At 48.1% G+C, this 24,322-nt stretch overlaps 1 protein-coding gene across 1 annotated transcript in view; it reads left to right on the top strand.

Moving 5' to 3' along the window:
• Positions 1–2,681: 2,681 nt before the first annotated feature.
• The window catches only part of LOC142469831 (cadherin-1-like), a 43,631-nt gene continuing 21,990 nt past the window's right edge, over positions 2,682–24,322 (top strand). Inside the window, exons 1-3 of the mRNA XM_075576505.1 lie at positions 2,682–2,740; positions 3,559–3,751; positions 4,199–4,307. Coding sequence (XP_075432620.1) covers positions 2,697–2,740; positions 3,559–3,751; positions 4,199–4,307 — 346 coding nt within the window. The 5' untranslated portion in view covers positions 2,682–2,696. The remainder of the gene's footprint in view (positions 2,741–3,558; positions 3,752–4,198; positions 4,308–24,322) is intronic.

Below are 24,322 nucleotides of genomic sequence, written 5' to 3'. Positions count from 1 at the left end.
TTCCTCCTCTGAGCTTGTTTGTGTTATATGGGATATGTGGGATTCTCGCCTGACTGGTTTTAGGGTCGGATTCAGGGGAGTTTGCCCTCCCCCCCCTGTGAGCAGGCAGAGGACTCAAAACATGCAACCATTCTGGGGAGAGGTGTGAAATTATCGTGATATAATAGGACAGGGACATTTCTGTGACACGATGGCATTCTCAGTTCTACGAGGTTCTGATAGTACTGACAGTGGACAGCACAAGTTCTAGCCCCTGATCCTGAGCTTACAGTAAAAAAAATTCCTTTAGATTGTAAGCTCTCAAGATCAGGGCTCTCGTTACCTTGTCTCTGTCATTCTGTTTGTCATTTATATCATTCTGTTCCCCCCATTGTACGACGCTGGGGAATATGTTGGCACTGTATAAATAAAGGATAACAATTGTCTGGAAGCTTTCCCCACTTGCCACTTAGATTGTAAGCTCTTCGGGGCAGGGACTCCTTTTCCTATTGATATTTTTATATCTGAAGCTCTTATTCCCATTATTTTATATTATTGTCACGAGTTTTACTGCTGTGACACGTATATATATATATATATATATATATATATATATATATATATATATATAAATGTAAATACAACTGTATGCTCATCTGCATGTCTTAGGCAGGTCTGCAACCCCGCCTTTCACCATTATTACCCAGCACACAGCACTTCCACTGCAGCAAGGGATTCTGGGAAATGACATGCAAATGAGCACACAGTGCTTATTTGCTTTGCTGTGGAGGGTTTTTGTCACTTTTTTTACTCACCATAACTTAACTCAGTATATATATATATACTCTGCGTGTTACATAGTTACACAGTAGATGAAGTTGGAAAACAAAGGCATGCGTCCAAGTTCAACCTATGCTAAATTTAGACGACTTGTCACATGAAAGTCAATGTTTCAACACCAAGCTCACAGTCTAAGTCAGGGGTGGCCCCCTTCAGTCCTCAATGCCCACCAACCAGTCAAGGTTTCAGGATAGCCTCCGATTGAGGAACCTGTGCTGAAGCAGGGATAACCTTAAACCTGGCCTGTTGGTGGCCCTTGAGGACTGGCGTTGGTGCCTGTGTGGCCAGCGAGTTCCCCTCCAGCGCTGTGAGAGCAGAGAATGAGTATGAACCCTGCACGTTATCCGCGGAACAGATTCTTATTGCTCCCCTGTTGTACCACGCTGTGGAATATGTTGTCGCTTTACAAATAAGCGATAATAATGATTGCCGTGTCCTGGGTCCCTGCTCACGTGGGGGGGGGGGGCGGGGAGGGGGGCAGCAGCTACAGATCCCAACGCTGCTTGTGTATAGGTGACTTTATTCACTGGATCTCACTGCTGCTGACCTCCGATAGGGTTGGGTGACCCAGCAGGACCTGTGCTTGCCATCTCCCCACTAGGGGGCAGCACCTCGCCCGTCCCTGTCCCCTCAGGTTGTTTCGGCTGTTGTGAAATCTCCCTGTGACGGGCGGTGACGCTGCCCTGCCAATGAGTCATAAGCATTTCCTCTCTGAGCTCACAGTATCTGTTTGCAGAGTGTCAGCTCCACTGCCGAGAGTGCCTCATTTGCCGATACTGTCACAGCTACCTCTCCTCTCTCTTCTATATACACCAGGGGTGGCCAACTCCAGTCCTCAATAGCCACCAACAGGTCCGGTTTTCAGGATATCCCTGCTTCAGCACAGGTGGCTCAATCGAAGACTGAAGCAGGGATATCCTGAAAACCTGACCTGTTGGTGCCCTTGAGTCAGCAGCCTGTCTGGGCCCATCATATCTCATACAATAAAGTAATTTTGGCTTTGTTATATGCTGAAACTTGGCTAACTCAAGTATTGGGTACTTTGGGGGTTGCTTCAATGGATTTACCTTTAGAGAAGTACTGTGGCTATAGAGAACCTCAGGCCTGGAGAAGGGCTCTGTCCCAAAACGTTGCCTCCCGTTCATTTACTTTTTGCTCCCACACCATTTTTATTTTTGAGCTTCTCCCCCACCTCACCTGTTCTGCATTTGTTTATTACCTGTCCTGTAGTCCTTCTGTGTATACTTGAGTTTAGTCTAGTTTGCTCTTTTAGAGATTTTCTTATATACAGTTTTTCTGTCATTATTCTGTACTTTGCACAGTGTTTAAGTTGTCATATTTAGTTACTTTATTTCTTTTTGAATAAACATATCTTTGATGATGATGATGATATATATATATATATATATATATATATATATATATATATATATATAATGTTAGTGCTTACATTTATGACTGTATTATAGCGTTTAGGAGATTTAGGGGCCCCTGGCACCCCTATCTTTACTCCAGACTTCCCCTTGGTAGTGCTGATTCGCCTCCTTTTTTATTAGATGATACGTTCTGTAATATATTCCATCCCCAGGGTGTAGTTTGCAGTTGTAATGACCGCAGTGATCTTGAATTCATTAACCAGTCATTAGTAGCATGTTTATTTCCCGGCACTTAGGGTAAATATGGGGATGAGAAGTAGTACATCTGTACTTTCTTCCTGATCAACTCTATCATCCACCCACTGACATTGGGAGAAGGGAAAGAGAACACAGTTCTCCATCATGTTCCTCCCTCACCAGTGTCGGTGTGGGCAGGTTGGTGAGTGTGAGCTCGGGTCGGAGTGAGTGTATGGTCCAGTGCACAGCTTGGAGTGTGCGGTCATGGCTACAGCTTGGAGTGAGCGTGAACTCCTGTGCACAGCTTGGTGAGTGTGTGCTCCCGTGTACAGCTTGGAGGGAGTGTGAGCTCCCGTGCACAGATTGGAGTGAGTGTGAGTTCCCGTGCACAGCTTGGAGAGAGTGTGAACTCCCGTGCACAGCTTGGAGTGAGTGTGAGCTCCAGTGCACAGCTTGGAGTGAGTGTGAGCTCTCGGCTGCAGGGAGGGTTCTCTGGTGAAGCTCGGCCCGGGAGCAAAGTCCAGAGAAAGCAAACAGCATGTGAGGGGACGTGTGACCCTAAATATCCAGGCTATGGGGGCAGTAAAATATCACTGTACTCAGCAGCTCTCACCTGAAAAAAACAGCCCCCTCACATATCTGGTAAAAGGTCAACTGGCTGAATACCCCATTCCCTCCCTCACCATAAAAGCCAATCTGAGTCCCACTCACTGAAATTAGAACTATCTGTCTAATTGGGGTCAGTGGAGCTTGGAAGTCACACTCCAATGGGTGAGACTGCTCCCAAATAAGTGAGATTGTCTCCCCCACCCCCAGTAAATGAGACTACCCCTTAATGAGTACAACTGTCAATAAATGAGTGACACTTCCCTCCAAGTGTGTACCTTAAAATGAGTGACAATGTACCCCAATGGGTGAGACTGTCATTTTAATGAGTGAGACTGTCCACCAAAATCAGCCAGGCTGCCCCCCTGTGAGTGAGAGGGACTGCCCCACACCCCCAGTGAGAGAGGCTGCCCCCCTGTGAGTGAGAGAGACTGCCCCCGTGTGAGTGAGAGAGACAGCCCCACTCCCCCAGTGAGAGAGTTACCTGGCAGTGATCTGCAGCCCCGCCCACTCTTGGTAGTTGCAGGAGGTACCTCACCTGTATCCGTCACACCCGGGACAGAGAGAGGACAAGCCGAGCCGGGACAGGCACAGAGAGAGGGACAGGCAGACCCGGAGCAGGACACTTGAGTGACCCCTCGCACTTCCCTGAGTTCTCCATGGGGAAGAAGATTAGTGCCCCGAATGTGGGGCTCCTGTGTCTGCTCTTACAGGTCAGTACTGCCCCTTCCAAACAACTGCCCCTGTCCCTCCGTGCAACAGCTGTCCCGATTCTCCCCCCCCCCCCAATTTTTTTTTACTCTGTCTCCACCCGCAACAACTTCTCCTACCCTGCCCCCTCCCCCCCCCCCAACAACTGCCTAATCCCCCCTGCTGACCCTCCTCTCTCTCCCCCTCTGCAGCTCCCCACTATATGACATGTGACAGTGGGGTGAATGTGGCAGGCCTGGGGCACACACAGGCACAGTTAGGGCTGCTTGTCACTGCTGCACCTTGTACTCTGGGGACAACTGTGACACTCACTGTAATGTGTGTCAGTGTCAGTGGTGTAATGTGGGAGCTGGTGCTCTGTGTACATGGGGCCAGTGTTAGATTAGAGATGTTGGGGGTGACACATACTCTTTGTGGGGTCCCCTCATGGCTCTGTTCCTCTATGGCAGGTCACAGGAGGGTTGGCAGAGTGGGTACAATGCCACCCCGGCTTCACTGAGGACAGATACACCTTCTCCGTGCCCGGGACCCTGAAGGCGGGCACCGTGCTGGGCAAAGGTAAGATGCAGGCTAATGTGTGAGCTCTTGGGCAAGCATTTCACTTTTGCTTTGTGTTAACCGTTTCACTGCTGGAGTGTCCTATGAGCCGCTCTGACAACAACAGAGTAAAGGTACAATCCCACATAACTGTCAAAAAAGAGAGTTTTATAACTTATTTAGTTCGACTCCTTAGAAATATTTAATCCTCTCTCCTCTATAAAAATTGAATATATTTGCTACTTGTGTAAAAATGAGTCTGGTTTTTGTTTTTCCTCTGGGTCCGCTGAATTTGAATGTTTCATGGTAATTCTGGTTCTTTCCCAATGATCTCCTTCAAACAAATGTATGCTGCAGTCATTGGCCAAAGGAAACATGAGAATAACCTCCCTGCACGTAGAACAGCAAACAGTCTTATCACAAGAGATATTACAGAGAGACATTACAAGTTTCAAATAGTATTTCAGTATACTTACACGTGTTTGTTTTCTATAAGGGTGCATTGAACCTATAGAACATGAAACTGCCGTCAGATTATTTTGACCCTTTAAAGATGTCTCCCTAATACCCCTAGCCCATACTAACCAATCAGGATCGTTTAAATACGATCACAGTGACAACTGTCCGGGGCATCCACTATATGGTTACTATGATAAGTAGCCGCTCTCCGGGGTCCCACAGTTATTTATTCAGGGGGTCCTGTGAGAGTTGGGTCACTTTATTATCGTTTATTTTCTAAATCCGAAGGGCTCTGCCATATCCGATGAAGGACCCCGGGAGGTGGGAAAGCTTGTAACATATCAACTACTTGTTGGTCCAATAAAAGGCATCATACACGCTACTCCCTCGTTACTGTCTTTCCCCTGATAAATTTGCTGGATAGAGGCACTTGTTCAGATACGTGCTCACTCTGCACCTTGTTTTTTTTTTTTTCTCTGTGACTTTTTTTTTTTTTTTTTTTGCTTTGTGACTAAAGCAAAAGCCAGACTTGTTATCACAGGCCCGCTGCGGTGTGAGGTGTGGGGTGTGGGTTTAACTGGGTTGTAAAAACCTGTTGTGTAACTTTTTGCTTTCCTGGGTGTCTGGGAGTTAGAGTTTGAATCTCCCTGCTCCCCTGGCCATGTCCCTATTTCTTGAGATACCTTGAGTTTAAGTCGTATATCTGGTACTAGGGGATAAGGCGGCATTAATTTGTAGCATTTGTAGAGCCAGAAAAGGAACGTGGTTATTTGTTTCCACTGGTAGAAGACACTTTGTGTCTGGAGTTTTGGAAATATTAATTTCATGTTCTTTTATTGGTCACTAATCCTGAGAACATTTCACTTAGATTGTAAGCTCTTCAGGGCAGGTACTCCTTTTCCTATTGTTACTTTTATGTCTGAAGCACTTATTCCCATTATGTGTTATATTATTATGTCCGTGTGTTACGGCTGTGACGCGCTGTGTAACTGGATGGCGCTATATAAATAAAGGTACGTCCATGACGAGATCGATTTTATTAGATGTGTCCTAACCTGTGTAATGTTCGAGAAGCTGTTACATGGTTGAGTGCTTTTTATTGCACAGTGTCAGAGGTTATATTGTGATGATACATGAAGCACTCTACAAACACACAGTACCACTACTTCTTTTTATTTTATTTACAAACTTATTTAACTTTTACTTTTGAAGAAAAGGGGATTTTTGTGACAAACACCCACTTTCTTCTTATACTGTTATATAAATCTTTCTCAAGAGACTACAGGCATACCCCGGTTTAAGGACACTCACTTTAAGTACACTCGCGAGTAAGTACATATCGCTCAACAGGAGAACGGCAGCTCACGCATGCGCCTGTCAGCACGTCCGGAACAGCAATACCGGCTCCCTACCTGTACCGAAGCTGTGCGCAACCGGGGAGACTATAGAGCCTGTTACAAATGCGTTATTTACATCAGTTATACACGTATATAACGATTGCAGTACAGTAAATGCATCGATAAGTGGAAAATAGGTAGTGCTTCACTTTAAGTACATTTTCGCTTTACATACATGCTCCGGTCCCATTGCGTACGTTAATGCGGGGTATGCCTGTATTATATAAATCTTTCTAAAGTCCAAAGAGTTCGGTCCCTTTTGTTCAACAAGTTGAGACTTTCTTAAAATCACACACTGGGCCACTACTATTATCCAGACTCTTCTGCCGCGATGATGTATTCCGAAGTGTGACCTTGCACTGTTTGGATGATTTAGGTTCTTTCTCTCACTGTGTCCGAGGCCAGGGCCGCCAACAGGGTGGGACTGGTGGGGTTGGCGTCCCGGCCCGGTGACTCGCGGGGCCCTTGTCTGAAAAAAAATGGCCGCTCCGCCTGCAGTAGGGGCCCGGTCGGCCGGGCATTAACCCACGCTTTCCCTGAGTCCCCAGCTACGCTCCTCAGCCCCCACCATCCCCAGGCCCTACCACCCGGTATCCTTCCCCATCCCTCAGTCCCTACTAGGATCCTGCCTCCCCCTACCGGCATCCACCATCCTCCGCGGCCCGCCGCCTGAGTCCTATCACCGGCTCCAGTTCCGGGCAGGCCCACGTGACCCGGGCTGGCACCTAGTGCCCTCCCCAGCCAGGCAGCTCCCACCGGGAGTGTTTTTAAAAAAATATGTATTGGGTTGTTTTTTTAAAAATATGTATTGGGTTGTTTTTTTAAAAATATGTATTGGGGAGGTGTTTTTTTTATTTATTTGGGGAGGTGGGGGGGGGGTGTATATATTTGGGGGTTGCGGATTTTTTTGTATGTATGTGGGGGTGGGAAGTTTTTGGTATATATTTTTTGGGGGTGAATTACGTGAGGGGAGGGAATTGAGTGAGAGTGGTGTAATTGACGGAGGGGGAGAGGGGAAAAGGGAGTAGGGGAGAGAAATACATGTGAGGCGGGGGGAGGGGCAGGGATTGAGGGAGAGTGGGGTATTTGATGGAGGGAGGGAGGGAGAGTGAGAGGTGAGAGAAATACATGGGGAAAGGGGAGGGAAATATGGGGGGACTCACAAGATGTGAAATAGGGCTCGCAACACTGCCATTTAAGTAAAAGTTGCGCCCTAAAAAAAAATGTCATGCTAGGTGTGCTATGGGGGGGGCCTGCTCTGTGCATTTTTCATGGGCCCCAAGATTTCTGTTGGCGGCCCTGTCCGCGTCTTGGTGTTTCTCGCCTCTTATCGCCATGTGATGTGCTTTGCGTTTCTTGCAGAGACGCACTGGAAGATTCTGACTGTAAAACACAACACAGGGAAGCGTCTGAGCTTATCTGACTCATTTTCATAGGAAATAGCAGAATATCAAACCAATATTACACGGACTCCTTACACGCTTCCGTTCCATGTGCACTGGGAATCACACGATCCACACCCTGGAATATTCTTAGCATAGAACAGCCATCGTCTTGTTCCTTGTCATGTTTAACACAACCTGCACTTTCATTTTAAACTCCAATTTTCAGAACACAAGAAGAGGGGACCCCCTGAGGGGTAAATGTGTACCCCGCACCACACCGATTATAGTATACTTATATTCCGTTGTACCACAGAACTTCACTACAAAAACTGGTGTAGGGATGGTGCTGACTGGCAGTAATGGTAATGTGGACGGAAATAGAAAGATCTAAATAAAATTTATTTTTAATAACACATTAATTAAAATATAAATGTAGTGACGTAAACAACAAACCAAAATAAATTAAAATTGTAAGGAGACGTCGGCGTGCTGGATCTGAACGCTATTTAATCCTATTATGTGCCACAGCTATACTATTGAATTAGATGTGGTAATAGCTATTTCAATATATCCTCAGAACATCAGGTACCTGATCCTATATGTACCGTGAAACCTCCTCTATGAAGAAGTATAGAGTCGGAGTGCTTGCTCGGTAACGAGTAAAGGTTCTGTATGCCTATGTACAGTGTTGATTTGTGGGGTATTTGGCGAAAAGTGGACTAATGAGGTCTGAGGTCTATTTCAGCTATACACCTAGTCCACACCCCTAAATACATATACAGGTCAACCCCGTTATAACGCGAATCCGCTTATAGCGCGATGCAAGCGTGGCTCCCAATTTTCGTATTTATGAATACTTTACAACACGATTATTGGGATCTTAAATACTTTATTGTACAATGCATGCAATTGTACATTATTTCTAACGCGATCCGCTTATAGCGCGATGTGATTCTTTGGGCCCCAAGCACAGCGTTATAAGGGGGTTGAGCTGTATATATTTATTTTAATTATTTTGGTTCATTGTTTACTTCACTACATTTATATTTTAATTAATCTGTTAATAAAATGTGTTTTTAATTAGATAGGGGTGTTTCTCCAGTGCCACATAATAGGGAGGTCTTTCTATTTCTGTCCAATTTTCAGAAACCAAAAACGGCTGGGTTTGGGTTTGGGTTTAGGAATACCCGGAACAGCTCGGTTCTAGATTTTCAGAACTTTTCTTCCAACATTGGGACGTTCACTTGCCCTCGAACTTTGGAAACCCGGTTTCAGAGACAGTTACAGAAAGTAAAAGGTTTGCTTGTCCATAGTAGGGTCCTTATGAACACTGCATTGCACTAGTGAGAAACTGTTAATATAGGACCCGTAGTAAGAGGTTGCAGTGTATTCTATATTTAATGCACAGCCATGCAGTGCGCCTGTATTTAGTAGTCGTGACACTGAATATCAGGTGTGGCCAACTCCTGTCCTCAAGGGCCACCAACAGGTCAGGTTTTCAGGATATCCTGGCTTCAGCACAGGTGGCTCAGTCAAAGGCTGAGCCACTGATTGAGCCACCTGTGCTGAAGCAGGGATATCCTCAAAACCTGACCTGTTGGTGGCCCTTGAGGACAGGAGTTGCCAGCCCTGCTGAATATAATGCATGTGTGTATTGTACATGCATTCAGCTGCTGGTCACGGATAAGCCCCTAGTGCCTGGGTCTGACTTCAAGACGCTATGACCAGAAACGATATTTCTTCCCAAATGCAGAAATGTTTCCCGCCTGTATTCTCGTTTCCCCCCTGTCCCTGCTGCCCCTGCTACACCAGGTAACGCTAGGCCCGACGCCTGCTGTATCCTCTTTCTCGCAGCTGCTTATTGTGAGGCCCTGGCATGTATGGGCTTGGAATTAGGGGATTTTCCGCGTGATGTAGCACCTTAAGGAAGCCGTCCCGCTTGGAGATGAAAGGGTTTGGGGGAATTCGGTCTGTTTTCATTGCTTTGAAATTCAGACATTCAAACCTGAAAACGGAAGTATCCGGTCAAATCACGAGGGAGTATTCTGCTATGTGCCAGTCCCATATATACTCATTAAAGAGGAGGACTGCAGGACGCCATATATACCGAGGCCCATATTCCCTAAGGGCTGCTAAACTTCAGCACGGTCTGACTCCAAAGCACCGTTAAGTGGAGGGGCGGCCAACTGCAGTCCTCAAGGGCCACCAACAGGTCAGGTTTTCAGGATATCTCAGCTTCAGCACAGGTGGATCAGTCTTGACTGAGTCACTAATTGAGCCACCTGTGCTGAAGCAGGGATATCCTGAAAACCTGACCTGTTGGTGGCCCTTGAGGACTGCAGTTGGGCGCCCCTGTTTTTGTGACTGTGGGCTGCAGTGTGAGGACCGCGGCCATTAAGACTTCTGCTAATGTTTACTATTAACCCTTTCATTGATGGGGGGGGGGGGTGCAATGCTGTGTGCACATTCCCTGACAAATAATAGCACTTCTACTAGAAGAACAAAGTCTCCCCTAAAGCGGGATTACTGGCTTTTATTTCCAAGATAAGTGCAGCTTGTTTTTTTGTTTTTTTTTATTATCTGTGGCACAAACAATTAGCATTTTTAGGCATTTCGTGCTGTACTCTTTGAAATCAGCTATCTCAGGAATTCCAGAAATCCTGCAAATTGCCATAAAAAGCACATGCAATCACATGAATACAGCGTGTGTGCGTGTGTGTGCGTGTGTGCGTGTGTGTGTGCGTGTGTGCGTGTGTGTGCGCGTGTGTGTGTAGATCTACAAGCGCTTTGTATGACCCGACATACACAATTGGAGTGGTTACATAAATATGGAAGTAGTTACACAGTAGATGAGGTTGAAAAAAAGACATATATCTAGCAAGTTCAAACTATGCTAAATTTAGACCAGGGGTGCGCAAACTTTAATTGCTGCGCCCCCCTGCCTTGTCTCCCCCAGTGCTCGCGCCCCCCTCCCCCCCCCCCCCCCAACCTTAGTGCGGTGTCGTGTCACAGGGCCATTTGACGCCGCGTTGCCATGGAGTCGCGTCTAAAAGCCGGCTGAATCTCGAAGTTCATTTTGCAGAGGCCTCGCGCAGTCCCCCGACATTATAAGCCTCGGGGAAGCCGCGCACCCCCCCCAGTTTGCGCACCCCCCCAGTTTGCCAACCCCCCCAGTTTGCGCACCCCCCCCACTTTGCACACACCTGATTTAGACGATAGACACATCCTATATTTCTATTTACAGTATATTGATCAAAACTAAGGCAAACAAAAACCCCAGTGACACATTACCCTGTGATCTCATCAGGGGAAAATCAGATTACTCCCTGGATAAACATCCTTCCCATGTTTACTTATTTGGTATATCCCAGTATACCTTTCCTTTCTAAAAAGATGTCCCACCTTTTTTTGATCAGATCTATTGTATCTGCCATCACAGTCTCCATGGGTAATGAATCCCACACTGTAACTGCCCTTACTGTAAAGAACCCTTTCCTTTGTTGCTGGTGAAATCTCTTTCCTCCAACCTTAAGGGATGCCCCGAGTCCTTTGTACTGCCCTTGGGATGAATAGTGGTAATAAAATCCTGTATGTAAAATGACGGAGGGATATATATTGATTTAGAAGTTCCCTCTAAGGCTGCGCTTATAGTGCCTGGCGACTCAACGTCGCTCCGAATCAAATACATTGACTCCGTCGCAAGCGCTTATAGTAAGCGCGACAGTGACGGAGCGACCAAAATTTTTGAAGACGGGTAAATGTGATTTTGTTTTAGAGACAGTCGCCACATGTGACTGTCTCAAAACCAATCGGAGACCGCGGCCCGTCCCCTTTCGTGACGTCGCTGGCGACAGTCGCGAAAAATCTAATTATAACTTTGGCTGGCGGCGACGGGTGACATCGTCTGTCTCGTCGCCAGCACTGTACGCGCGGCCTCAGCTTGTGAAGATCAGGAGACAACAAATTGCTTCCCTGAGGTCCGACGGCCCCCAATTATTTATAGAATTCCTCCTTTTCAGTTCCTTGTTTCAGTTGTGCGCCGGTTCCATGCAGGTTCCTGTACGGGCGCGGGGGGTACAGCGGGTGCATGTTTTGTGGCGGGCTTTATGTGTAAACACGTACTGCAGTGATGATAAATGGATTTATCCCCCCTCCTCTCACATGGATGGGCGTTACATTTATATGAAAGCCGCAGTCCAAGCTGCTGCGTTGTGTTTTTTGTTTTTGTTTTCTCTTTAATACGCGCATCAATACAATCCACACAATGATAAGTAATTAGCTAAGTTGCCGATCGATCGGGCGAAGATTCGACTCGGGGGTTCACTAAATGGCTGTCAGTGCAGCAGAAGAGGACCAAAGATGCAAAGTTCTGTGGGGAAGATCATGTGACCAGGCAGTCACTGATACAAGCTGTGGAAGGCGAAGACATCCAATCGGAGCAGGAGCACAGGAGACGGCAGGGGAGGTATGCACTGTAGCACAGGAAGTTTGCCGGCGTCTGACTTCCGGCGCCGGTGTTACAGCGCGTACCTCTCCTGTGCTCCTGCTCTGACCGGATGTTTTCGCCTGCCACAGCCAAGCCGCCGCCCCCCGCTGTCTCAACGTCTTCCCTCCGCTGACATCGTCTTTTACTGCCGCTCCGCTCCCTAATAATATTATTTTTGCGCCCTTAGCGGCAGCCTAGGTTCGCCTAATGGGCGGGCTGACCCTGGGTGCACTGCTAGAGAGAGGGTAGGGCTCAAAAAGGGGTGTGCCAGAGCCTGTTTCACAAGAGGAAGGGGATGTCACTTTTGTAAATGGTTGCTATAGAAACAAAAAATGCTTGTTACATTATAATGCATAAAAATTGTCATTCTGAGATGTTAAAAAAAAAAAGACGAAAATGCTACAAGTATTTTCTCATAGTCCTCAACTGATTTATTTAAAAAAGGGTTACTTTCCTGAACCTCTGAGGGCCTGTATCCGGGGGCCTGTATCCGGGGGCCTGTATCCGGGGGCCTGTATCCGGGGGCCTGTATCTGGGGGCCTGTATGTAGTCTTTCTAGGAAACTACAAAAATGTAGAAGTCCATTTTACCTGGAACTGGGGTGTCCTTGGAGGTCGGGGGTTACGGATCAACTCCTAGACCCAGACAACCCCCGGTTCAGGTAAGGATAAAAAAATTAATAATTTGAGGGTGTGAATGCTGCTTTTTATAAATGTCATTCACCCCCCTGCCCCTCCCACAGCTGCTTTCCCTCACTGCAGGTTCTGGCAATTAGCCGATAGGAAGAAGAAATAGATGATGGAGACTCAAAATATCTCCCCACGCTCAACTGAGAAATAAGGGGAGAATACGAAAAAACAGCCCTAATACAGAGCGAGGGTACCAGAGGGGGGCTAAGTACACTAAATAACTCAACCTTCCTTGTGTATTATCAGGGACTGGCTGTGCCACCCTTTGCCCGGGCGTTATTAGCAGGGACTAGCTGTGCCACACTGTACCCGGGCGTTATTAGCAGGGACTGGCTGTGCCACCCTGTGCCCGGGCGTTATTAGCAGGGACTGGCTGTGCCACACTGTGCCCGGGATTTATTAGCAGGGACTGGCTGTGCCACGCTGTGCCCGTGAGTTATTAGCAGGGACTGGCTGTGCCACCCTGTGCCCGTGAGTTATTAGCAGGGACTGGCTGTGCCACGCTGTGCCCATGAGTTATTAGCAGGGACTGGCTGTGCCACCCTGTGCCCGGGATTTATTGTCAGGGACTGGATGTGCCACCCTGTGCCCATGAGTTATTAGCAGGGACTGGCTGTGCCACCCTTTGCCCGGGCGTTATTAGCAGGGACTAGCTGTGCCACACTGTACCCGGGCGTTATTAGCAGGGACTGGCTGTGCCACCCTGTGCCCGGGCGTTATTAGCAGGGACTGGCTGTGCCACACTGTGCCCGGGATTTATTAGCAGGGACTGGCTGTGCCACGCTGTGCCCGTGAGTTATTAGCAGGGACTGGCTGTGCCACCCTGTGCCCGTGAGTTATTAGCAGGGACTGGCTGTGCCACCCTGTGCCCGTGAGTTATTAGCAGGGACTGGCTGTGCCACGCTGTGCCCGGGATTTATTAGCAGGGACTGGCTGTGCCACGCTGTGCCCGTGAGTTATTAGCAGGGACTGGCTGTGCCACACTGTGCCCGGGATTTATTAGCAGGGACTGGCTGTGCCACGCTGTGCCCGTGAGTTATTAGCAGGGACTGGCTGTGCCACCCTGTGCCCGTGAGTTATTAGCAGGGACTGGCTGTGCCACCCTGTGCCCGTGAGTTATTAGCAGGGACTGGCTGTGCCACCCTGTGCCCATGAGTTATTAGCAGGGACTGGCTGTGCCACCCTGTGCCCGGGATTTATTGTCAGGGACTGGATGTGCCACCCTGTGCCCGGGATTTATTGTCAGGGACTGGATGTGCCACCCTGTGCCCGGGACTCAACCAGAGCTGCAATAATATGACTGAAAAAAAGAGGACGATAAACACTTGTCCAGAGCTGCCATGTTTGTGTGAGCAACACTGGGTGTGAGCACTGGGTGTGCAAACTGATTCAATACCTAGTTTGGGAGTCGGTGATTGATGTGTTTACAGGCTGCATCATGACATAGTGTAACATATCTCCTCCCTCCCTCTCCCTCCCTCCTCCCTCCTCCCTCCTCCCCCTCCTCTCCCTCCTCTCCCTCCTCCCTCCTCTCCCTCCTCCTCCATATGATAATAGCTCTACAAGTGCAGGAGTAGAACGTGGTGTAACACCGATGTGGGCAACCCTGTCGCCAATCGCCACAAGTAGCGTATTTGAGTTTGCCAGCTCCCACAGTAAAATAAACTGTTTCCTGGCGGCATGTGCTGGTTTCCTCTTTCTGAATGAGTCATTGACGCAACATCGCCATCCCATACTCCCCTCTGCCTTCAGCTGGAGTCTAGACCCGACCTTGAACTGTTATATTTTTTTTTATGGGAGCTAAAATTTGTAGTGATGCAAGTCAACGAAAAGCGTGGCGTGGCGATTTTCACTTCTCATTCGCCACACCTGTGGCTACATTGTAAAATAGGTTACCCACTTCTAGTGTAACATCTCCTCCCTCCTCCTCCATATGATAATAGCCCTGTCCGATGTGGGACATGGTGCTACTCTAGAACATGTTCCCTGGGAACACATTGAAGACCACACGTACTGCGGTTCTAGGCCTTGGCACTTGTAAAGACCTGTTCAAGTTTCTGAGCTGTAAGGTTCACCAAGGCTTAGCACTGTTTAGTAAATCTGGGCCGGAATGTCCTCACTGAATCAAGGAACCTTGGTTCGTTTTATTGATCACACTTCCAGTTATTGGACCAGTGACCGATCTCCAAACACGGTGGAGCAGACAAACCGTATTCATTGTTCTAATACTGTGGGTGACGGAACTTTATATCCAGTACTAGTGTCTGACGGACTTCCTGACACGCTGGCGAGCCTGAGAGGCAGTGCCCTGTTACATGGGACTGCCCGCTCTGGGTCACTCGCTACCAAGACTCTGCCACTCGGATTGTTTATGACGGGAGTTTATAAAGCCGGTGATACAATTCTAGACTGGAAGGAAGTTTCAGGCGTGCAATTGATTGGGTCACTGTTTTATTGGCTCTCCACCTGATGTTACTCACTATAATAACTCCACCACTGACCCCATAAACCCCCCCTTTAACATGCAGCAGGTGAGGTTATGACCTTGAGTGACCTTTATACTGGTGAGTAATCTGGGACTGGTCATTTCATCTAAGAATATCAATCGCATTGTTACTGGTGACTTTTCTTTATAGTCTCCAACCAAGTCACCCGTGATCCCCCTGCCTTGCTGCGCTAAGGGCCTCCTCTTATACCTCGTTCCCTTGTGCTTGGCTGAGATGTGGCATTAACAAGGGAAATAAATGCAAGAGAACAAAAAGTCCTGGGCGCACTGACAAGTGAAAATGATACCAGTCTCTGGATGCAAAACAGTCCTTGGATTAGGATGGTAATGTGGGTCCGTCTGCCATGGGAAGCGTCCTGTGAGTCCTTAATTACAGATAAGCTCTGCGGAAACAGAAAAACAAACACAAAAGCCCATTGCGCAGTGTCCTCTGCAAAGGAGCTCGTGCACTCTGTCACTAACTGCTCACATTCAGCAAGTGGTAAAGGACACGGGAAGGTCTGTGACCAGTGTCCTCTCTATAGCTGCGACACCCAACTCATGATCTATACTGGCATATAATGAGGTCACGTCACACGTGTCCCATGTATGGTGATCTTTCCATGTGAGATCTTTAATAATATTTAAAACCTGAGTTGTGTCTCGAAGGTATGAGGGCATCTGGGATACATACTTCTGAAGCGTGTGATCTATAAACTGCGAAAGATTAGATGTTAAGGATTAGCAAGGGCACCTTGTAGACCAGGCTTCTCCCCCCCCCCCCCCCCCCCCCAACAGGTCAGGTTTTCAGGTTATCCCCGCTTCAGCAAGGTTGGCTCAAGCCATCCCTGTTTCAGCACAGGAGGTGGCTCAATCAGAGGCCTCTGATTGAACCACCTGTGCTAAAGCTGGGTTATCCTGAAAACCTGACATGTTGGGGGGAGGGGGGGGGGGTGCACAGAATTTCTACTTGCAATGTGACCTGCGCAAACCCGCGGGGTAATGGCATTAAGCCTCAAACCAGGTCTCCCCACTTCAAAGACTATTGTGTGAACCACAAGGCCGCTCCTAAGTCATTAAGTTAATCGCTGTGTAAGCAGCAGGTGAACCAAAGCGCGGAATCTAAGCAGCTAATGGATACAAAGCGAAATCTCTGGATCAGAACCAGGAGCCTGAAGAATACTCCGCCATATTCTAATTTGCCGTTGTTACATGTTTGTAACTTGTATTGCAGGGCAGAGAGGAACACAAGTATTTTAGTGGTGTCGGGATATAAGGAGGATTGTCACAGGAAAGGGATAGTTAGTGTGACCAGGAGTATTAGAGGGTGAGGGACAGTGACGGGGTATTATGGGGAGTGCCATGTTTGATGGTCCATGTCCTTCAGTTTGTGTGAGTGGAGAGATGTCCCCCAAGTTCAGCATTTTAGATGGTAACTAGGGTGTTTGTCACAGTGAGTGCCCCGAGAGCCTCTGTATTTGTGGCCGGGTCTGCGTGGGGGAGGAGATTGTGGGGTTTGGACTTTGCACCACTATTTATATGCCAAATGAAATACGTGTGGTTAATTCTGCAGCGGAGCTCCCCTTCCACAGGTCCTGCCTTCGATTTTCCAGTCTTTCCTTGAACTTGAGTTAAACATTGACTTCTTTATCTTTAGTATTTACCATTCTTCTCTCCAACTTGCTGATTAACCAGTTTCATTCTCGTTTTGTCTCTCAGGTTCTCAGCGTTGCTGCGTTGGGGAATGTGGGTTTTTATTTGGTTTCTGTTTATTTCCCATTTTACTACATTTTATATTTCTGTCTGGGCTGTTATATTTCCATGCTGTTGGTGTGTCTGCTCTTCCCAGAGATATCAAGGTCAACAAAACCCAAATGAGTGACTTGTGGGGATTTGGGAAACCTGGGTGAGACTCCATTGAAGTGAGTGTGAGTGTCTCCAGACCAGTGTTTTCCAACCTGGGTTCTTAGGAGACATTGGGTTTCTTGGGCATCCCTAAAGGGTTCCCTGCAAGTTTTAGGTAATTTGAAAATTGTACCAAATACAGAAGAATTTACAATGCATCAGATCTCAGACACGCTATTAGAGAGTGTTGGGGTTGCTTACAATGCATCTGATCTCATATGCGCTATTAGAGAGGGTTGAGGTTCCTTACAATGCATCTGATCTCAGACGCGCTATTAGAGAGGGTTGAGGTTCCTTACAATGCATCTGATCTCAGACACGCTATTAGAGAGGGTTGGGGTACCTTACAATGCATCTGATCTCAGACACGCTATTAGAGAGGGTTGGGGTTCCTCAGAATTTCACAAAGGGTTCCTTAACCAAAAAAAGGTTGGAAACCCGTGCTCCAGACTGTATCTCCCTTATTCTCCTCTGTATGAATAAAAGATGATACGTGATAACGCTGGCCATATGCTTTCTGGTCACGTGACCTAACATAGAAACTGCGCGGTTTCCTGTAGCTTCTGAACCCGATGAGATCACCGATACGGTGGCAATAGGGTTTTACCCAGTCTGGTGTGTTTAGTACATTCCAGCTGCCTTATAAATAAATCCACCCAAACGTCCTGCTGTGTTTATCTTGCAACGCCCGTGGCTTGTGTGGTACTCGCTGTGCAGAGTCGAGCCACCCGCCCTTTGAGTGGGAGGTAACTGGTGAAGCCCTTATATCTGCAGCTGACTTGTGGACAGCCAGAGGGAATCGAACCCCTGCATGTCTCCACTCACCATGCCAACAAACTGGCTTTAAAAAAAGATTTTAAAATACTTGTCAGATTTTTGGTAAAAATAAATAAAATGGCATCATTCACCCCAATGTGACCCCTTAAAGCAGCCATTAGTGCTGCTCATTGGTGTGGGGGGGGGGGGGATAGGGATGAGAGGGGTCTTTACTGCAGAATTCAACTGCGCTGCTCCCGTTTCTGGGGACCCTTCAATCGCCGTAAAATTACCCTTAAATCTCTTGAGCAAGAATACTAGTTCCGGGGCGAGCAATATGGCCGCCGGATCAGCCAAGGCAACAAACTACAAGTATGGCCGCCGGGGTCAGCAATGGACCACAGCGACGTTATTGGCATTCTTTTTTTGACCCCGAAGGCTATATTTGTAGGGTTTTTTTTGCAATAAACTGCAGAAAATTAATAGTTCATTTTACTGGCGCCCCGAGATCGCTGGACCTGGGAATAATGACCTCTGAGGGGACCCCCTCCCCCCAAATCTTTATAAGATGAAAACAAGTTGTGGATGTTGGTGCTTGAAACATGTCACTGCCATTGGTTCATATTGGCTCTCGGAGGCACCGCTGAGTCTGTGGTTTTATATAGTAACCACGTTGCAGTGTTGGTGTCTGCTCGTGGTGTTGGCGCTGCTGTGGGCTCGCGGTGTTGGCACCGTGGTGTTGGTGTGGGCTCGCGATGTTGGCGTTGCTGTGGGTTTGCGGTGTTGGCACCGTGGTGTTGGTACCGTGGTGTTGGTGTGGGCTCGCGGTGTTGGTGTTGCTGTGGCCTCCCGGTGTTGGCCTCACTGTAGCTTCGCGGTGTTGATGAGGGCTCGCGGTGTTGGCGCGACTGTGGCCTCGCAGCGTTGGTGTGGGCTCGCGTTGGTGGCCACGCGGTGTTGGTGTGGGCTCGCGTTGGTGGCCACGCGGTGTTGGTGTGGGCTCGCGGTGTTGGCGTCGCTGTGGGCTCGCGGTGTTGACCTCGCTGTGGCCTCATGGTGTTGGTGTGGCTTAGCGGTGTTGGCGTTACTGTGGGCTCACGGTGGTGGTTTGCGGTGTTGACGTCACTGTGGGCTTGCGGTGTTGGCGTCACTGTGGGCTCGCGGTGGTGGATTTGGTGTTGGCGCCGCTGTGGCCTCGCAGTGTTGGTGTGGCCTCGCGGTGTTGGCGTCGCTGTGGGCTCACGGTGGCGGTTTTGCAGTGTTGGTATGGGCTTGCGGTGTTGGCGTCGCTGTGGCCTCACGGTGTTGGTGTGGGCTCACGGTGGTGGATTTGCAGTGTTGGTATGGCCTCGCGGTGTTGGCTTCGCTGTGGCCTCGCGGTGTTGGCTTTGCTGTGGCCTCGCGGTGTTGGCGTCGCTGTGGCCTCACGGTGTTGGCGTTGCTGTGGCCTTAAGGTGTTGGCGTCGCCATGGCCTCACGGTGTTGGTGTGGGCTTGCGGTGTTGGCGTCACTGTGGGCTTGCGGTGTTGGCGTCACTGTGGGCTCACGGTGGTGGATACGCAGTGTTGGTATGGGCTCACGGTATTGGCGTCGCTGTGGCCTCACGGTGTTGGTGTGGGCTCACGGGGATGTTAGACTTTCACCTGAACCAGTCAGTGAGTCGCTGAGCAATTCAAAAGATGACAAAATAAACAGCCTGGATACACGCAGAGGGAAAGGGAATTTCCATATATGGCAGCAGGTTATCCTGCGGCTGCTCGTTCAGGCCAATAAGGAAACGACCAGATCCCACAGATACTGCCCCCCCCCCGTGTTAACCCTTTCAGTGCCAGTGACGAGTAATGCGTTGCAGGTCTGACCGGGGGAAACCCCCTCTCTGATTCACACAATTCATAGCTAAAGAACACTGTTTTGGAGTTAAGTTAAACTGAGCTTAAACTGGGAAAGCTTTTAATCAAATCGATACTTATTTAACAAGTGGCAGAGACTGAGGGCCATTTTTACTAAGCAGCGCTAATCCATAACAAGCTGCAGGGCTTAGTAACGGCTTTCAATCTCAGATTTTTAATTATTAATTATTATTATTAATAATTTTAAGATTATTAATATAAATACATCAGACTGAGCATCTATCTAAACCCATAAGTTGGTTATGCCCTGTGATTAGCGCTCTGTGCCGCCGGGTCCTTGTAGGGGGTGGGGGTAATAATTGGGGTTATTGATCGCGCACTCAGTAGGGGCCTCTGGTCTCTGGGTGTGTCTGGGCCAGGTATGTGCTTTCATTATCAGCCAGACTTCAGGCGGGGCAGAAACAGGTTCCTCTTGTCGCCTGTTTGTATTGCTGGGGTGGGGGAGGAGAGACTCCCTCCTGTGTGAGTGCGGTGTGCACACAGTCTCTGCATGTTAAGGGACCTTCCCGCGTCCGCACTCGCTATGGAAGGGCTCTGGGTGAATTTAGTCGTGTTTCTGCGTCCATGCAGTCATTGTTGCATCGATTTCTAGAAGTGGAGTTGCATTGAACTTTGAATCCGGATGATTAACCCCTTTCACTCCACAATGCCTTGCACACCCCACTGGCGCTGTAGGGGGTGCATTTGGGCAGGTGTGTCCTGCACTGAAGGGTTACAAAGTTTGCTTGCATTTAGAAGGCTTGGGTCCAAATTCACTAAAGTGTTCTAAGATTTGACCCACGTATACCCCCATTAATGTATATAGGAGGTAAAGCGCTGTTGGGTGAATATGGGAGTTGACGTCCCTAACCCTGCCTTTCCACGTTATCTCTTAGCATACAGTGCTTCCACTGCAGCTAGGGATTGTGGGAGATGACATGCAAATTAGCACACAGTGACACCTTTTGCTTCTTATCCATTCTAATATGGGACCCCTATAAGCTTATGCCTGCCACATTATACCGCTTTTTCAGCACAGCCTGGGTTAAAGAAGTGCAGAGCCAGTAACACTGCTCACAGATAGCTGTTTCAGCCTTTTGGGTCTCATCACTGCGAGGCCAGTTAGTTATGTTCCTTTTACTTTCATTTCTTCACTAGTTTAGGGAAAGTGGAAGTGCAAAATTACAGCCACATTTCCTGGGATGTGTTTAAAAATGTCCCTTTTGGAAATCCCGGTGCAAATCTGCCCCCCCCCCCAACCCCTCCCCCCCAACCGTCTGCTTAATGTTAACCGTCCTTAGAAATGTCCTTGCAGGGCGAGGTCACTGCTTGTCTGCCCATCATTCCCAGGGTTACTCTGACTAAGGGACGTCCTGTGACCTTGGTTTTATTTCTGAGCCTTGTTTGGACCTCAGTTCTGCGGCTGATGTTCTGATCGTGGCCTTTTGTAAAGCAGAGAAATCCTGAGAAATAACCGGGCCGGCATGAGACAATGTGATTTACTCCTTGGAGTAGCCTATAATATGTTGCACAGTAACGAAGCACCGGCCCCAGCAATATGGCGTCCCACGCAATGTGTTCACATCCTGGTGTAATACTGCGTGTGTCGCTTGTTTGTTTACTTTTGGAAACATCTTAACACAAAAGAACTAAAAGGGATTTTTGGGATAAAAAGCAGAATTGGGTGAATGACCAGATATGAGACGCTGCGCCTGTGTTTGAGGGGTACGGTACTTGGGCTGTTCCTTCTCACAATGCCCCTATTGTCCCTTTCATTCCTGTGACGGGCGGCTACCTTGTGCGCTCACCTCTTGTAAATTAACCTTTGAGTCCAGAACAAATTGAAGCTTTAGTGTCCTGCTGACAGCTCATTAACATATTCCTTCCCAGAGGGACCAGCGATACATTGTTACTGCCTTGTTCTAATTCTTCACACTGAGATTGTAAGCTCTCTGGGTCAGGAAACCCGATCCTAATGTTACATTTTTGTATGAGGTGCTTATTCCCACTAAGGGCCTCATGCAGAGAGCAGCGCTATTTAAAATTGGAGAGGGAATAAAAAGTAGGTTTAATGTTTAATGGAGAGTTTTATTCTCCATATGCAGAAATGGGCGAAATCCGCTATTTTTAGCATTACTGCAAGTGGAGAATTGTAAATGAGGAGATGCGCGCAGCTGAAAGGGAGGGGAAAAAAAAATCGCGCATTTTTTTTTCCCCCTATAGCCGGCGAGCTCCTGCATCTTGCCAACTTTAGTTGGCGGAGAAAATTGAAGAAAATCGCGCCAAAAACAGCCGCTAGATGGCAAGCGCGCCTTTCTGAATTCGGATATTTTTCAGACTGGCGAAATGTAGTTTCTCGCCAGCCGCGCGGCGAGATTTTCAAATAGAAAAAAAAAATGGCGCGTTTTTCCTACCTCGCCATTTTCAGCTGTTTTTTGCGCGATTTTCTCCGGAAAATGGCGAGATTTTAAATAGCGCTGCTCTCTGCATGAGGCCCTAAGTGACCTATTACTTGCCCGGTGTATTAGTGCTGTGAGGAGCTATGTGCATAGCGGAGCTAAAATAAATAAAGATATATATTGCCCCGTATCCCCTTTAGAGTGTAAGCTCTCCGGAGCAGCACTCCTGTATCTGTGCATGTCAGTCCTCACTTGTATGTCATTCTGTCTTATGTAATACAGAACTCTGTACCCCCATTGTACCGCGCTGTGGAATATGTTGGCGCTTTACAACTAAATGATGATAATATACATATATACAACTCCTAATATCTGACGGCTCTATAACATTTTGGTCTAAATACTATTTATTGTGGTCCAGACTCTTCCTCTAATTTTATTCCTGAAATATGCATGAAAGCCCACGTATCTCCCAGCTGCACTGTGTGTATCTTTGTGTCGGGTGTATACATGAGATAGATTTGATACGGTATATAACGGGACGGAGGATTAAAGACAGCGATGGGGCAGCTCCAGCCCACAGAGAACAATTTGAGTACTAGAATAATAAAGCATTTTGGGCATATCCAAATGCCATGGTAAAGGAAGCCTTCATCCTTCTGCCCGTGTCCACACAATACACCTGCTAGATGTTACAATGTGACACACCGCTCACACACACTGTGGCTCTGTGTATAAGGGCTTGTTTGTGTGCACAGGATTTTTTTAGGGAGAAGCTTTGTCTGTCTGTATCCGCTTTCCCTCCTGAATCTGCTGCTAATGCATTTCAGTCGCTTTAATGCTGTTGGACCTAACAAAACCCCAAACAAGCTGTGTGTGAAGGGTTTCCCGTTACTCCCGGGAATCCTCGGCTTGTGTTAGGGTTTGTGTCTAGTTTTGGTGAGGATACAATTGCATTTATATCTCCTTGGTATTGATCAGGGGTGGGCAACCCCAGTCCTCAAGGGCCACAAACAGGTCAGGTTTTCAGGATATCCCTGCTTCAGCACAGGTGGCTCAATCCGTGACTCATTCAAAGACTGAGCCACCTGTGCTGAAGCAGAGACTCCTCTGTGGAGGCTGATAATACTGCAGTCCTGAGGTTACGGTTTTAGGTGTCACCAACGCAGCAGTATATGAAAAGCAAGAAGAGCCGTGCCCTGGCTTTCTTATATTCTCTCTCGGAATGTGTGGGAGTCTATACTCGGTGTCATTATATGAATCAGCTTGTGCTGGAGCTGTCCTTGGCTTACTAGGTGGCAGGAACAACTCACAGGCAGATCTGAATGCATGAAACATTCTACCGGGCAGTGTGAAGGGAGAGAGGGGGAGAGCGAAGGAGAGGGAGTAGCAGAATGGGAGAGGAAGAGAGAGGTGGAAGTATATCAGAGGTGGGGAGGAGAGGGAGAGAAGGGCGAGCGAGAGAGAGAAAGGGGCGAGCGAGAGAGAGAAGTGCGGGCGAGAGAGAGAAAGGGGCGAGCGAGAGAGAGAAATGGGCGAGCGAGAGAGAGAAATGGGCGAGCGAGAGAGAGAAATGGGCGAGCGAGAGAGAGAAATGGGCGAGCGAGAGAGAAAGGGGTGAGAGAAAGAGAGAGAAGGGTGAGCGAGAGAGAAGGGCGAGCGAGAGAGAGAAAGAAAGGGGCGAGAGAGAAGAGAAAGGGCCGAGCGAGAGAGAAGGGCGAGCGAGAAAGGGGCAAGAAAGAGGAGTCTCAGTCAAAGACTGAGCCACCTGTGCTGAAGCAGAGACTCCTCCTGCAGGCGCTGGAGTTGCGTGGAAATAGTTACCCTGTATATGATGAGAAGGGGTGTAAGGGTGACGTGAATTCAGCTCTGAAAGCTGCTTCTCTGTGGATGTTCTGATCCCCACACAAATGATGACCTGGGTTACCTGTGACCTCCGTGACCACTTATACAAGATACTGCTATTGAAATCCACTCCTGAAGAAGGGGGGGGGGGGGGGTGCAGGCAATTTGGGAAGAGCAGTCTTGTATTTCCTTATTGTGACTTGTGGGATCTTAGTCACATTGTTGGGTTTGACTTTCTCCTCCTATTTTACTTTAATTTGTATATATTAGTTTGTCATTACAATGTGCGTCGTGGCTGCATTCTCTGCTGTGTATAGCATCAGCTGCTCTGTTGTAACATT

This window comes from Ascaphus truei, chromosome 19 (genome assembly GCF_040206685.1).
Source record: "Ascaphus truei isolate aAscTru1 chromosome 19, aAscTru1.hap1, whole genome shotgun sequence".
NCBI classification, from domain to species: Eukaryota; Metazoa; Chordata; class Amphibia; order Anura; family Ascaphidae; genus Ascaphus; species Ascaphus truei.
The sequence above is the reverse complement of the archived record's forward strand: the minus strand, read 5'-3'. Positions and strand labels throughout refer to the sequence as shown.